A 14,283-nucleotide genomic window follows, 5' to 3' on the forward strand; every position below is an offset into this window, starting at 1 on the left:
GAGGGAGGGAGGGAGGGAGATGGGGGGGCGCTTTTACCACACAGGGGGCCATTACTGATCTTCCCACAAGTTCTTAGGCACACAAGCAGGGATCACAAACTATTTCACAGCAGAAAGCTGAGGCCCTTGAGAATCAAGTGCTATCCCCCAACCCCACCCAACAGCCAAGGGTCACAGGCCTGCAGGTGGTAGAGCTATGATTAGAACTTGGGCCTCTGAACTCCCGCGCTAAGCTTGTCCCCTCTACACAGTCTAGATAAACTCAAGTTCCAGGAAGTCCAGGGGCTGCTGCTGGGGGAGGGGAGTCAGAAGACAGAGAAAGACAGACACGTGGAGGTCAAGGTTCAAGAAAGCTGTCTTCTGGCCAGCCTGTTGCTCAAAGAGCTTGGGGAGCATAGGGCTAACTTCTTGAATGTGACCCCTGGACAGTCACTGTCTCTTTGGGTGCCTTAGTCACCTCATCTGTAAAAAAGGACACTAGGCTATGCCCTGTCCCAACAAGGTGCTTGCAGAAAGTAAGATACTTAAAAAACCCGTTAGAATTATTGTTATCCAGAGATGTGAAATTCCCCCACTGGAAGATTCTTAGCGTCAGCACTACATCCAGCCTTCATTCATTTAAGGAACATTTGTGTATCTGTATGCCAGGCAAAGGTGGAGGGCTCTGTACACAAACATCCCCTTACCATAAGCCAGTGTGGTCCCTGCTGCTGTTGTCAGCGTCTTTCAGAGTAAGAAGCCACAATTTGGTGAATGAGTGGCAATTCATGTCATCATTCCCTCATTCATCCCACTTTTACTGAAAGCCAGGTCTGGCCCAGGCTGTGGGCCAAGTGCTGAGGAGAAGAGGATGAACAAGTCCTTCAGCAGACATGCCCATAAATTACTTTAATAACAACTCAGGACATGCTTCAACAGACAGGGAGCAGTGGGAGCCAGAAAAGGAGCAACTGGCTCCCTGGGGATTGTGGGGACAGAGAGCTGACGTCTCCAAAGGATCTTGCCTCACTGCAGTACTTCCTTCCTGTGTGGATATAGCCATCGCAAGACCTGTGTTCAAAGGCTTTGCTGTGTATCTCCAGGAAACCTCCAAGCCTCAGTCTCCATCTGGACAAAGAATAAGTTATGTGAACCCCAAGATCCTGCGGCTTCAGTAACTAACCCTCCCACTTCACAAATCCAAGCTCCCACCCAGTCTAGCCCATAAAGCCTGACAGAGTCAAACATCCCCCCCCCCCAGCTCCCCGCCAAAGCACACATTAAGTGGGACCAGACCTGAGACAGGGGGCGGGGCTGGGATCTCCAAGGAGGTGCGTGCGGCCCGCCCAGAAGCTATTCCTCTAGCCAATGACAGTCCGGGGGCGGGGTATTCCCCGCCTCTTAAAATAAGAAGACGCACATCCTGGGACCTGGCCCGGGCAGGTGTTCAGTTCTCTTGCCTCCTTGAGCTGTGTCCACCGGGTGCGCAGGAAAGCAGAGCTCCGTACTTCCCGGGAGTGGCCGGGGAACCGGTCCAGTTCAGTCTTCTTTGCCTGGCTGAGTTGCCGGGACGGATCGGTGCCCGGGTCTTCCGCCTCCGAGGAGCCGCTGGCCGGGACCCGGGGGACGACCGCGCTGACCCTCCGCCCGCTGCCATGGGCGACCACCTGATGCTCGCCGAGGGCTACCGCCTGGTGCAGAGGCCACCGCCCACCGCCCCCGCCCACGGCCCGCACGCATTCCGGACTCTTCAGTCTTACTCGGGCCAGGGTCTGGACCACGGGCTGCGGCCCCGGGGGGCTCCGCTAGGACCGCCGCAGTCACCCGGGACCCTGGCCTACAGCTCCTTCGGGCCGCCCGGCTCCTTCCAGCCCTTCCCGGCAGCGCAGCCTCAGTCCGCCGGCAGCGCGCATCTGCATCCCGGGGCGCCGCTGTACCCGGGCGGCGTCTCCGTACCGCCGGGCTCCGCCGGAGGTGCCCCGGGTCTGCAGCCCGCGCCCGGTGCTGCGACCCCATCATCGCCACCGCCCGCTCTGGGCTGCATGGACGCCGAACTCATCGACGAGGAGGCGCTGACGTCGCTGGAGCTGGAGCTCGGGCTGCACCGAGTGCGCGAGCTGCCGGAGCTCTTCCTGGGCCAGAGCGAGTTCGACTGCTTCTCGGACTTGGGCTTGGCGCCGCCCGCCGGCTCGGTGAGCTGCTGAACCCCGCTGTCCGAGGGACGCTGAGGCCCGCGGCCGGGCCCCCACTCACCCTCCGTGAGGGTGGAGGCGGCGGGTTTGCGCGCGAACCCGGCTCGGGGTGGGGACGCCTGGCGGACCTCCAGGCCCTGCCTCCCGCCGGGTGACAGCTTGGCCTTGCTTCTCATCCCCCCGCCCCCCAAAGCTTCAGCGGTCAAGTAGAGGGGACTCAACCAACCTCTGGACTCCACGTTCTTGAATTGCGTGCCCTGTCTCTTTCCTCACCCTTCCCCACGCCCCAATCTGAGCCATTGCAGGCCTGTTCCTGACCTCCGTGCCGCCCACTACCGGGATCAGGTCCCGGAGCCACTTTCCTGAACCCCCACCCTTGTGGGCCGGAGGGGCGCGGGGAGATTTTACAGCTAATGCCTGTGGAGTGGAACAATACACCAGCTGGCCTCCAAAATCAAAATAAAACTGGGTCGCTTTAGCCTTGAGTTTTCATTTCCTTTGTCATCCCAACTTCAAAGTATAAGTAACTTGCAAAAGACAGGTTGTTGGAGACCCTGAAGGAATAGGGGGCCACGGCCCTTTTAACAGTTTCTTTCGAAATTTGACAGTTTATTTCGAAAATGTCTAGAGAGTTGTGCAATTGTGGTCATAAGCTGGAAGGCAGAGGCTGCTGGTGATAGCTTAACCCATCCGACTAACCGCTGCTGGGGTGCTGGGAGCTAGGTGGTATCTAATGATTCAGGAAGCCCTGCCTTAGGACAGAGTCTCTCCCTTGCCCACAACACTAACCCTTCCGGTTTCTGAGGTGGTTTCCTCAGCTGGAGTGGCCCTGGTCTCAGTTGATTGGGGGGGGGGGGGCTACTGGGGATTGAACCCAGGGTCTTATTCATGCTTCACCTCTATCCCAGTTGTTATCTCTTTAGCACAGTGAGAGACTCTTAGGCAGCTCTCAGTAAACAGAGATGGTCATTCTGCAAGCTGATGCTCAGGGAATCATAGTCCAGGTAGGAGTAGGTGGGGAACAGACCTGGAAATGACTAATCTTGGTACATGGAAGAGAGGGGTCCAGGAAAATGGTGGAACAGGCACGCCCAGAGGAGGAAGTTTCAGTTGGTTGGGGTGAGGGTCAGTTGAGGCTTCAGGGAGGCAGTGACATTTGATGTGAACAGTGAGGAGTGTTGTTTTTAGGAACTGGAGAAGAACTCCATTAAAGGCAGGGATTCATCCAGTGTACAGAATCTATGGAGGCATGGAGTGTCTAGAAAGGACAGGAAAGGTCTGACAGTTTTGTGACAACTTTATGTGGCCATCTCAGTCTTCATTCCACAGGTGAGGGATGTCAAAGAGTTCCAGGCCTGCAGAATTTGGTCTCCATGTCCTGCTCTCCAGTGTACCCTCTGCTGCTGACTTTGGAAAGAGCCCCTGCTATGTGGGAGAAAGACTGGAAGAGACTGAAGGCTGAGAGGAGACGCTTCCCACTGTGCTAGGACCAGGCATTAGGGCATGCTCTAGGAGACAGTGGATTATAGAGACTAGAGAGTAATGCTGGCTGAGGCCTTCTGTGCCCAGTAGTTGGGTTCTGCTCTAATGCCAAGTGCTTGTGGGTATGACTCCAGCAGTCATGAGACCCCAAGGCATACTGTGTGGGCACCAGCTCTGAGGCAAGCAACGTGCAAAGAGTGGGTGACAGGAAGTGTTTGACTAATGAATAAAGGTCTACTCTAAGATCCCAGGGTATTCTGGAATAGGAGAGAGAGAGAGACAAAGGAAGAGAGTTCTGGCCAGGGCCTGGCCTGACCCCTTAACTCAGAGAGGTCAGTGTGTGCTCCAGTTTTGCCAAGGACCCTGGGCCAGAGACAGAAACTAAGGAGTTCAAGTGGGACAGGAAGGTTTGATCCTGGACTGAACATTACTTTGATTCTCTTTTGTCTGGGCCTCAGTTTCTCCACCAGTAAAACGAAGCTAATATCCCTACCCTGCTACTTTACAAGGCAATTATCCTTACTGTAAGTGAGGAACCAGTTCGAGGATGAGTTGATAAACAGTTGGCAAACTTTCAAGGCTCCCCATATAGGAGGGAATCTAATGAAGCAACACCAAGCCATGTGGTGGCTCACATCTACAATTCAACACTGGGGAGACTGAGTTTGAGGTCAGCCTGGACTATATAGTGAATTCTAGACTAGCCTAGACTACAAAGCAAGATCCCTGTCTCCAAATGGAAAAAAAAAAAAGGTACTGGATATATAGTTCAGTGTAGAGCACTTGTCTAGCATACACAAGGTCTTGAGTTCAATCCCTACTACCAAAACAAAACAAAACAAAACAAAACAAAACAAAAAAGCCTACCATTCCTCCAAGAGGGGGACCCTAGACAAGCTGGTCAGCAGGCAGGTGGACAGACAAAGATAAGACTAAGACATCTCACCAGCTGATTTCCAAAGCTGGAGGGGAAAGAACAATGGGCTTGTAGTCTCATAGCATTAAGTCCAGTTCTAGAAGAGTCTAAGGAGCAGTCTTAGTCTTTCTATAAGCACCCACTTCCCATGGTCTCTTCCTGAGACCCCACCTCCCAAGCAACCTGTTGTCCCTCAGTCCTGTGGGTCTCACTCTCCTGCCTGGGCCTTTGCTCAGGTCTTCGGATTCAGAAATCAGGCTCCCTAAATGCTGGGAAGCCAGTCACAGACAAAGTAGGCTTTGTTAGGTTTTTTTTTGTTGGTTTTGTTGTTGTTGTTGTTGTTGTTGTTGTTGTTTTGGTTTGGTTTTGTCCCCCAATCATCTGAAAGTTTCCCCATGCCAACATTATTTTTATTTATTTATTATCATCAATACCTTGTATTTTTATATTAATAGAACTCTGTAAATTCAAGGTACTAAAAGTACCACCACCATAGTGTTGCTGTGGAGATTGAATTAATGCAAGCTAACTGGATGGCACACCCCTGTAATCCCAGCACTCAGAAGGTGGAGGCAGATAGATCAAGGAGTTCAAGGTCATCTTCAGCTACATACTGAGTTTGAGACCAGCCTGGGCTACATGAGACCCTGTCTCAAAAAAGCCAAATAAATAGCCAAATAAAGGCAAACACCTTTAATCCCAGCACTCAGGAGGCAGATGCAAGTGGATCTCTGTGAGACAGAGGCCAGCCTGGTATACATAGTGAGTTCTAAGCCAGCTACAGGAGACCCTGTTTCAAAAACACAAATAAATAAATAAATAAATAAATAAATAAATAAAGCAGTTAATGCAGGTAACGTATTTAGAACAGAGGGCTTGTAGTTAATGTTCTCCTTGAACCTTGACTTTGGAAGACATCTTAGTCCTCTGGTCTTTAAGAAGGCTGTGTTTTAACCAGCTAGCAAGGTGTCAGTCCAATAGTGAGATTGTTGCAGGTTGAGTGCCTCAGAAAGCAGACTCTGAGGTAGGGTTCCCCTTACAAGAGATTTACTAGGGAGTTTTTTGGGTATTTGCATTATACAAGGGAAGGAAGGAAGCCCAGGGGAGCAGAAGCCACACAGCAGGTCCAGCAAGAGCCTGGGCCAGCCCCATGCAACATTCTAGAGCTAGAAGGGCCCTTCAGAGTCACCCAAGTTAGACCAGTACATATCCTTATGCTTCTATCCTCATCAAGGAGTGCAGTGCATGTGGGCTGCTTAGGGAAGTGGCATGGCCCTGGGTGGGGCAGCCCTCCTCAGCTGAACCTTTTCCCCAAAGGACCTTCTGGAAAGGCTGCCTGCCAACAGCTAGGGGACAGGTCTATGGAAGGGAACTTTGGGTGGCACATCAGTGTCTCCCACAAACAGCAGGGTGGGGACCAATATGTCATCAGAATCATAACAAGCATCTCCTCAAATTTATGCTCTTGGTCCCAGAGTAGCACTTTCCTTATTAGAGAACAACAAAAGCAATTTAAGGTCACTCAACCCTATAGGGCTGATGGGTACATGGTAGATCTCACAACCTTATAGGGCTGATGAGCACATGGTAGATCTCACTAAAGCACTGCCATCGTCGCTGTCACCCTTCCAACTCAGCTAAATGCTCAGCAGTCATTTGCTGAATAAATTAATGAGCAGTCTGATCGCAGCCTTTTCCCAGGCAGCTTAAGCAGTTTAGCTGATCACTGAGTGATCCTCGTGAGTTCCTTAATCCACCCTTGCCTAACTCTTCACACTACTCTGTTAATAGAAATGCTGGGTCAGGATTAGTGCCAAATGAATGACCCAGTCAGCACCTATTGAGTGCCGACTGTGTGTAGGAATGATAGGAACTAATAAGGACAGCCCAGTAGGTTCTCTTTCTCTTCCAGCCTCTGTTTCAGCCTCCACCCACCCCATAGGAAGTTCCAGAGGTCAAGAAACTGGGGCACAGTGAATTAGTCCAAGGCACACCCTAGCTCTGCAGGGCCTGTCCCTTCCCCAAGCTGAGTCTGGCAAAGGAACTGAATCTGAGTGGAACGAGAGCAGAGACCCAGCCTGGGCCTGCCCTCCGTGCCTGTGAGATGTAGAAGTGGCTAAGCTTTCAGGCCTGTTTCTTTTTCCTTACAAGGCAAGAATAACACCAGTATCACAAGTGTGTGTTACACAGACTCAAAAGAGCAGGGTCCTGAGAACACACTGGAAGTGGTGCAGTGCTGCTTGTGCAGGGTGGGTTTGAGGATGGATAGCCACAGCCTCTATCCTGCAGCTTCTCTGGGCCAATGGAACCTGCACACTTTGGGACTTATGGTCCGGCCAGCCTGGAGTATAGACGGTAGAGGGCTCCAGGCAGGCCTTGCTAAGTAGTTCGGGTCTGGAAAGCTGAGAGTTTGTGATGATGATAAAAGGGTAAAAAAATAAAATAAAAAGGGTGAGATGGAGTGCACCTGGGTGTGTGGTGCATGCCTATAATACCAGTGCTTCCGAGTGGAAGCAGTTCAAGGCCAGCCTGGACTATATAGTGTGTTCTGGGTTTCATGAGACTCTGTCTCAAGCAAACAAAAGGTGAGATGGGGTCAATTTGAGAATGACAGGAGGGTGGGGAGACTGGGCCTAGGCCCAAAGTGTGCCCTGACAGATGGAAAAAGCACAGGAAGCTACTCTGAGTTCATTCTCATCTGTCAAACAGGTACCTAAGGTTTCCTGTGAAGATATACTGAGGGGATGCTAAGCAACTGCCTCTGTGCGCTGCTCCCAGCTGGGAAACAGGACAACAAGCCTGGGATAGAGCCTCTTTATCAGTTCTCCTCCAGTCACCTTCTTATGCTTGACTCCAGCCAGCCCCAGGGGGCCTAATACAGGAGGTTTTTTGTGCCTCATGACCTCTGTACCTAAGCCTGAAACACCCTTCCCCAGGGTCTTTTGACCCATGGAAAGCCTATTCTATTGTGTGTCAGAGTTGGTGAGGGGGTCTTTCTTCATCGGACTGCCATGTTCTAAAGACAGAACTTGACTCATTATCAGCCCCACCTCCACCCCAAGAGCCAGTCAGAGTAGGCATTAGAAGTGCTGTACTGAGCGGCTGCTTCCAGCTCAAAGCTGGAGCTCCAGCCCAAGGGTGCGTGGAGCTGGAGTCTACCTTGGAGCTGGGAGACCTGAATTCTAATCCCAGCTCAACCTCCTTCTAGATGACTAGCATTCAAAGGTTAAACAAGCTGTTCGACAACATGCAGACAGCAGAAGGAATGGACAGACACATGGCCAACCACACAGGCTCTTAGGAAAAGGTTGTTCTTTGGAGAGTGAGAAGGACATCCCAAAACATCCAACTCCTCGGAGAAGAGATGTGAACAGGGAGGGAGTCTCTGTCACAGGTCCAGAGGGGCTCACCTTTGCACTAGTAAGTGACCTAGGTCTGAGCCTTTCCCATAAAATGGGCACATCAGGCAGTAGGGCCCTCCCTGACCACCTATCCTGCCTTGGCTAAACAAACGAGACAAGCCAATTATCACTTTGTTTACTTCATTTTTAATATGTTGTTTTCAGTCTAAAGTGATAGATGTTTGAGGCAAAATACTCCAAAGAATTTATGAAATATGTCAGAAACCCCCAGCTTTTCTTTCTCATGAACAAAATGAATATATCCTACATATATGTTACATCCATATATATGAAATGTGTTCATACACAATTAAGATTATATTTTCCCTTTTTTGATGACCTTGAGTTTCCTTATAAAATATTTTTATTATTTTTATTTTATGTGTATGAGTGTATTGCCTGCATGTGTGTAAGTGTACCCATGTTGTGCAATGCCAACGGGCGTTGGGTCCCCTGGAACTGGAATTACAGACAGTTGTCAGCCACCATGGGGGTGGTGGGAATCAAACCCAGATCCTCTGCAAGAACAACAAGCTCTCTTTACTGCTGAGCCATCTCCCCAGCCCTATTATTTTTAAATTATGTGTTTATATGTAAATGGGCACGTGCACATGAATGCCAGTGCCTGCAGAGTCTAAGAAGAGAGGTCAAAGCCCCTGGAGCTGGAGTTACAGGTGATAGTGAGCCATCCAACGTAGGTACTGGGAATCAAACTCAGGTTCTCTGGAAGAGCAGTACAAGCTCTTAACCACTGAGCCACCTTTCTAGCTGGACCTTGAACTTCTAATCCTCTTGCCTCTACCTCCAAGTACTAGGATTACAGGAATGGACCATGCCCAGTTTATGGGGTAGTGGGGTATCAAACCCAGGATTTTGTGCATGCTTATTATATATGGCTTAGTATATATGACTCTACCTTGATATTTATTCTGTTGTTGTTTCGAGACAGGGTCTCAAAGACAAGGCTGGCTGGGAATTCACTATGTAGCCTAGAACTTGCAGTGATCCCCCTGTCTTAGCCTCTGAGTGCTCAGATCCTTTGCCTCCACATTCGAGGGCTGTGAGTACACGCAGGTACCATTATACCTAGCATCTTCATTATTTCTAATGACTGCATTATGCTTAATCTACCTTGCTAGCCCCTAGTGATGAAAATGCACACTATTTCCTAAATCTCAGTGTTAGAAATAATCTACAAGTAGACCGTTGTCTATTTACCTTTAATGCTTGTGGGAATGGCTCTGTGGAATGAATTCCTAGAAGGGGAATTACTTGATCTGATGATGTTCGCAAATAAAATTATGACAGCTATTGCCAAAGATTTCCCGAAATGGAGTGACTAATCCCACATCTCCTGCCAGCTCTGTGTAAGGACACCTGTAGGCTCACAATCATGGCTACCCTGGGCATTAGGAAGTTTTACCTCCCTAAGTGGGTAAAAGAAGAACTTAATTTCCACTTATGTCTATTTATATTTCTTTCTCTATGAATTATCATTCATACCCTTGTCTGGGTTTCTACTGAGGTTGTCTTTTTCTTAATAGTTTACCAGAGCTTCCCCTCCCATCCCCAGTGCTGAAAATTGAACCTAGAGCCTTCCATATGCTAGGCTCTGCCACTGAGCTATATCCCCAACCTTTAAAAAATGTTTTTACGTTTTTAAAGGTTGAGGTTTCACTAAGTTGTTTAGACTGGTCTAAACAGAGAATTCTCTCTGTAACCCAAGCAGGCCTTGAACTTGTGATCCTCCTGCCTTGGTCTTCTGAGCAGTTAGGAGTATAGGTCTGTGCCACCAGGCATGGTTTATATAAGAAATCATTACATATTATGAATAGTAAACCCTTATCTTCTGTAAACATTTAAATATTCTCTCCACATCTATTGCTAATTACTTAACTTTATATTTGATATCTTTTGCCTTTTGGAAGTTATTAACTTTGTGTGTGTGTGTGTGCGTGTGTGTGGTGTGCATGTTTGTGTGTAAGCATATGCCCATGTGTATCTGCAGAAGCAAGCGATCCACGGCAGATGCCTTTCTCAATTGTTTTCTACCTAATCTTTGTTTTTGTTTTTGTTTTTGGTCTTTCTGAGACAGGGTCTCCCTGTAGCCCCAGCTGGCATAGAAGTGACTATGGAGACCAGGCTGGCCTTGAATCCACAGAGATCTACCTGCCTCTGCCACCCGAGTGCTGGGATTAAAGGCGTGCACCACCATGCCTGGCTCCACTTTATTTTTTTGAGGCAGGATTTCTTTACTGAACCTGGGGCTTACTGGTCAATTAGGTTGATTGGCAGCAAAGTTCTGGGCACTCCCTCGCCTGCCTGTCTCTGTCCCCTCCCAGCCTTGCCTGGCTCTTTATGTGGGTGTTAGGGATCCAAACTTAGGCCCTCATGCCTGCTCAGTGAACACTTTGCCCACTGTGCCCCCTTTCCATCTGGAAGTTATTAATTTTATATGCCATCAAATCTCTCTATGTTTTTCCCTTAAGAGTGCCTTTAAATTAAAGGGATGAAAGATCTTTTCAGCTCAGAGGACATTGTAGTCACTTGTGTTTCTGCCCATACTTTGCCTCGGAGAACAGCATGCATGTATTAGCAGCTAGAGCTGAGAGACAAGGTCAGGTCTTGGTGTCACATAGACCTAGGTTTAAATTCTGGTTCCAAACTCCATCTGTGACATTTGGCAAAGCCACTTTGCCACTCTGAGCTTCTGCTTTTTGTTTTTCTTTTTAATCTAAAATATGTTCAAATACAGATACACTCAACTGATGGGCTTAAATGAGCTATCAGCTGATAGGCGCTCAGCACAGTGCCTGGTGTGTGATAAGCTCCCCTGTACGTGATAGCTGCTTCCAGCTCGGTACAGCAGGTGCAGAGTGAACCATAGCTGTTCACATGCCCAGAGAGGAGGTTCAGGGAAAGGAGAGAAGTGACTCCAAACCATGCCCATGCAAATGGCCCTTCAGGCCTTGAGAGGAGGTATCTGCCACTATGCCTTCTGGGAGCCAGTCCTTGGGGGCAAGGTACCCCCCCAAATTTGCATTGGAGAACCACTTCTCCCTTATTTATAGCCCATGCAGTTTAAGTATGTGCGTGTTCCTCCAGATGTGATTTGAAGTGACATAATGCTAAACTCTAAAGTTAAGGAAAAAAAGACCCTCAAATTCTTTAGTTTTTCATGTCTACTTTGAAATAGCAATGCTTTGTCTTCTTTATATAAAAGTCTGCTGTCAGGGGGGCAGGTAGATGACTCAAGGGATAAAGGCTCTTGCAGTCAAGACCTGATCACTTTTCTTGAAACCCACATGGTAAAGGAAGAGAATTGACTCCTGCAAGTTGCCCTCTGACCACACCTGCACATTCATACATGTGTGTACACATCAATTAATTAATGCAGTGTTAAATGTTAATTTTTAAAAAAGTAAGAGTGTCAAATTTTCAGCTAGTGTTGGTGGTACACACATGTAATCCTAACTGGCAGGCTGAGGCAGAATTATCAGTTTGAGGCCTGCTGGGCTGTATGGCAAAACTTTGCCTCCATAACAACAACAAACTGTAGCTAGTGCTTCACACATATGTGAATATGCTTGTTGAATATGCTTGTTAGGTTGACCAGGACTGCCGCGGAATATCTCACCTGACTCTCAGTGACTTAACTCAGTGCAATATTGCTTCAGATAAAGACTGAACCTCACAAAACTGCACTGACTTGCTCACTAGCACACACCTACTATTTTAACTTATTGAGTTCAAACATTTAATTTACTTAAGATAGAACCTTGTGTTATGCATGGTGGCCTCAACAGCTGGGAGGCAGAGGCAGGAGTATTGTCACAAGTTCAAGGTCAGCCTGGGCTACATTGCAAGTTTCAGACCAGCCAGGACTAAATATCAAGACCCTGTTTAAAAATAAATAATCAAACAAGGGTGGGGAGCTGGTATGTAGTTTGATTGGTAGAGTGCTTGCTTAGCGTGCATAGGACCTGGATTCAGCCCCCAGCACCATATAAACTAGGCATGGGAGAGCACCTATAATCCCAGTACTACTTGGAAGGCAAAGGCAGGAGGATCAGAAGTTCACCATCCTTGACTATATAGGGAGTTGGAAGCCACCGTGGGTTACATGAGACCCTGTCTCAAAAAGCAGAAACAGAACAAAACATCAGTGGAAAAGGGATAGAACATTGCACATAGTAAGAGATATTTAAGTGTCGGCTCAGCTACTACAGCACAAAGAACCAGAGATGTTTTCAAGGACTTGAAGAGCAGAACGTATTTCCTCTGAGTTCCAGCCAGTCAGTCAAAACCAGGCTGCTTTTTTCTTGTTACCCTGCTGTTCATGATCTCCCAACCTCGTGAGCCAAGAGAGCTGCTCAAACTCCAAACCAATCTCTTATTTCTCTTTTTATCTTTGTTTTCAGAGTGGAAGCTGGGTCATGAACACCACGTGCAGTTCAGGAGGAAGAGTGTGAGGAGCGTGAGGAGTGAGCACACCCAAGGCTTTAAACCTACCAACCATATCACATGACCATATTTAATTAAAGTTAGCAGCAAAGGAAGCTGGCGAGTTGATTTCTAGCTGGCAGTCATGTGTCTATCAACAACTCAGGTATTATGGAAGAGGAGAAGGATGGTTTTGGTGGGCAGCCAACAGTCTCCATAGAGAAAACGGCAGTAGTAAGTGGCTCCATTGAGATTAGACCTCAAGCTTCCTCCGCTCCATGGTGCTTGGTGGGGTTGGGATGATATCAAGGCCCTGAGTCCTGTGCAATAAAACCTGCTGGAATTTAGTAGACTTGGAATCATTCCGCACTATGAGTGCCCATGTCAGGCAGCTCACTTCCTTTCTTTGAGTCTCCATTTTCTTGTCTGTAAAATGGGTATTACAAGAGGACTCACCCACAAATTACTACAGTGGAAGCAGGTCCCACAGCTCAGGACATATAACAGATGCTCAAATGGTGGAACAGATGGGACAGAGTGTGGACACGAACCCATGAAAGAAGGAAATGCCAAAGAATGTGACAATGTGTGGCAAGTGGCATGAATGGATGATGCTTATAAGGTATGTGTCTGGAGTGGTTAGTGTGCAGGGTAGATGGTTAGAGGTGCAGAGGATATGCTTGGAGAGGCAAGGTCAGAGAAGAATGACCCTAGAGTGGCAAGTTGAGCTTGAACTAATGCTATTGGTAATGGGACCTATGGATGATATGAGCAGGGTGGGGAAAGTTGAGAATTTTCTTTCCTTGGGGAAGAAAGATCACTCTGCTGTGGGTAAAACACATTTGGAAGGGGGCACATTGGAGAAACTAGGAGTCCCAAGAATGCTGTCACACATACTCAGATAGCAATGAGCCCCCAACATGAGCAGCATGGGACCAGAGGGAGAACTGGCAAATAGAGACGCCATACATCTTTAAAAAAAAGATGTATTTAGGATAGGTGTGTGGCTCTGAGTGACTAAATATAATCACTTAATACAAGGAATGAGGTAAATGGTCCAGGGCACTTGGGATTATCCATAGTGTCGGTATCCAGGCTCCTCTACTTTGTTGCTTTGTCATTCACAGGTTAGACCTCATGATCCCAAAAGGCTACTTTAACCACTATGTCAGCATTCCAGCCAGAACAAAAGAGAGATTAGAAGGAAAAAGGCGGGGGGGGGGGATGTTGCACACACACAGACACATACACACACACTGACACACACACACAGACACACACACACGCACGCACGCACACTCGCGCACGTGGGCGCAAAAGTCTAGTCTTTCTTCTGGGTGGTCATGTGTCGAATTTAGAGGCCTATTACTGAGGAAAAGACGGAGAAGAATCTTGAAATCTCAATAATAATGCAGCTCCTACTGTAGTAGAGGCTACAGGAAAGAAAGGAGACAAAGATGATTCCAGAGGGATGACTTTGGGGATAGGAAGACTTACTTAGAGTGAAACCCAAGCAGAAAGCAGCTTTAGGGGAGCACAGTAAGAGTGGAGAGGGTGTGTTGGACCAACCGGGGCTGATGTGGAGGAGGGGGAGGGCTGATGTGAAGGAGGGAAAGGGCTGATGTGGAGGAGGGGGAGGGCTGATGTGGAGGAGGGGGAGGGCTGATGTGAAGGAGGGAGAGGGCTGATATGGAGGAGGGGGAGGGCTGATGTGGAGGGGGAAGGCTGATGTGGAAGAGTGGGAGGGCTGATGTGGAGGAGGGGGAGGACTGGGCAGAGGGCTCCAGGGCTCAGGAGTGAGGTTTGGACCGACAACAGACAGCCATAACTGCCACAGGAATGCTGATACAGGGTGATAAAACAAGATGGC

The 14,283-nt window shown here is 48.6% G+C and overlaps 1 protein-coding gene across 2 annotated transcripts; it reads left to right on the forward strand.

Annotated features, from left to right (window-relative positions):
- Window positions 1-1,281: 1,281 nt before the first annotated feature.
- Window positions 1,282-12,721, forward strand: Cited4 (Cbp/p300 interacting transactivator with Glu/Asp rich carboxy-terminal domain 4). Of its 2 annotated transcripts, XM_008835432.3 has the most exons (2): window positions 1,282-2,171; window positions 12,392-12,721. In XM_008835432.3, the coding sequence occupies exons 1-2, from the start codon at window positions 1,635-1,637 to the stop codon at window positions 12,440-12,442; spliced, it is 588 nt and encodes a 195-aa protein (XP_008833654.1). In that variant the 5' UTR covers window positions 1,282-1,634; the 3' UTR covers window positions 12,443-12,721. The 2 variants fall into 2 exon arrangements, with proteins under 2 accessions (XP_008833654.1, XP_008833653.1); XM_008835431.3 differs by lacking the exon at window positions 12,392-12,721 and having other exon boundaries at window positions 1,282-2,649.
- The last annotated feature ends 1,562 nt before the right edge of the window (window positions 12,722-14,283 follow it).

This window comes from Nannospalax galili, unplaced genomic scaffold (genome assembly GCF_000622305.1).
Source record: "Nannospalax galili isolate Female #2095 unplaced genomic scaffold, S.galili_v1.0 scaffold577, whole genome shotgun sequence".
NCBI lineage: Eukaryota > Metazoa > Chordata > Mammalia > Rodentia > Spalacidae > Nannospalax > Nannospalax galili.

Coding starts and splice junctions, on each gene's coding strand:
- Cited4 (XM_008835432.3), top strand. CDS start 1,635: ATGGGCGACCACCTGATGCTCGCCGAGGGCTACCGCCTGGTGCAGAGG. Junction 2,172..12,391: donor TGGCGCCGCCCGCCGGCTCG/GTGAGCTGCTGA, acceptor CTTTGTTTTCAG/AGTGGAAGCTGGGTCATGAA.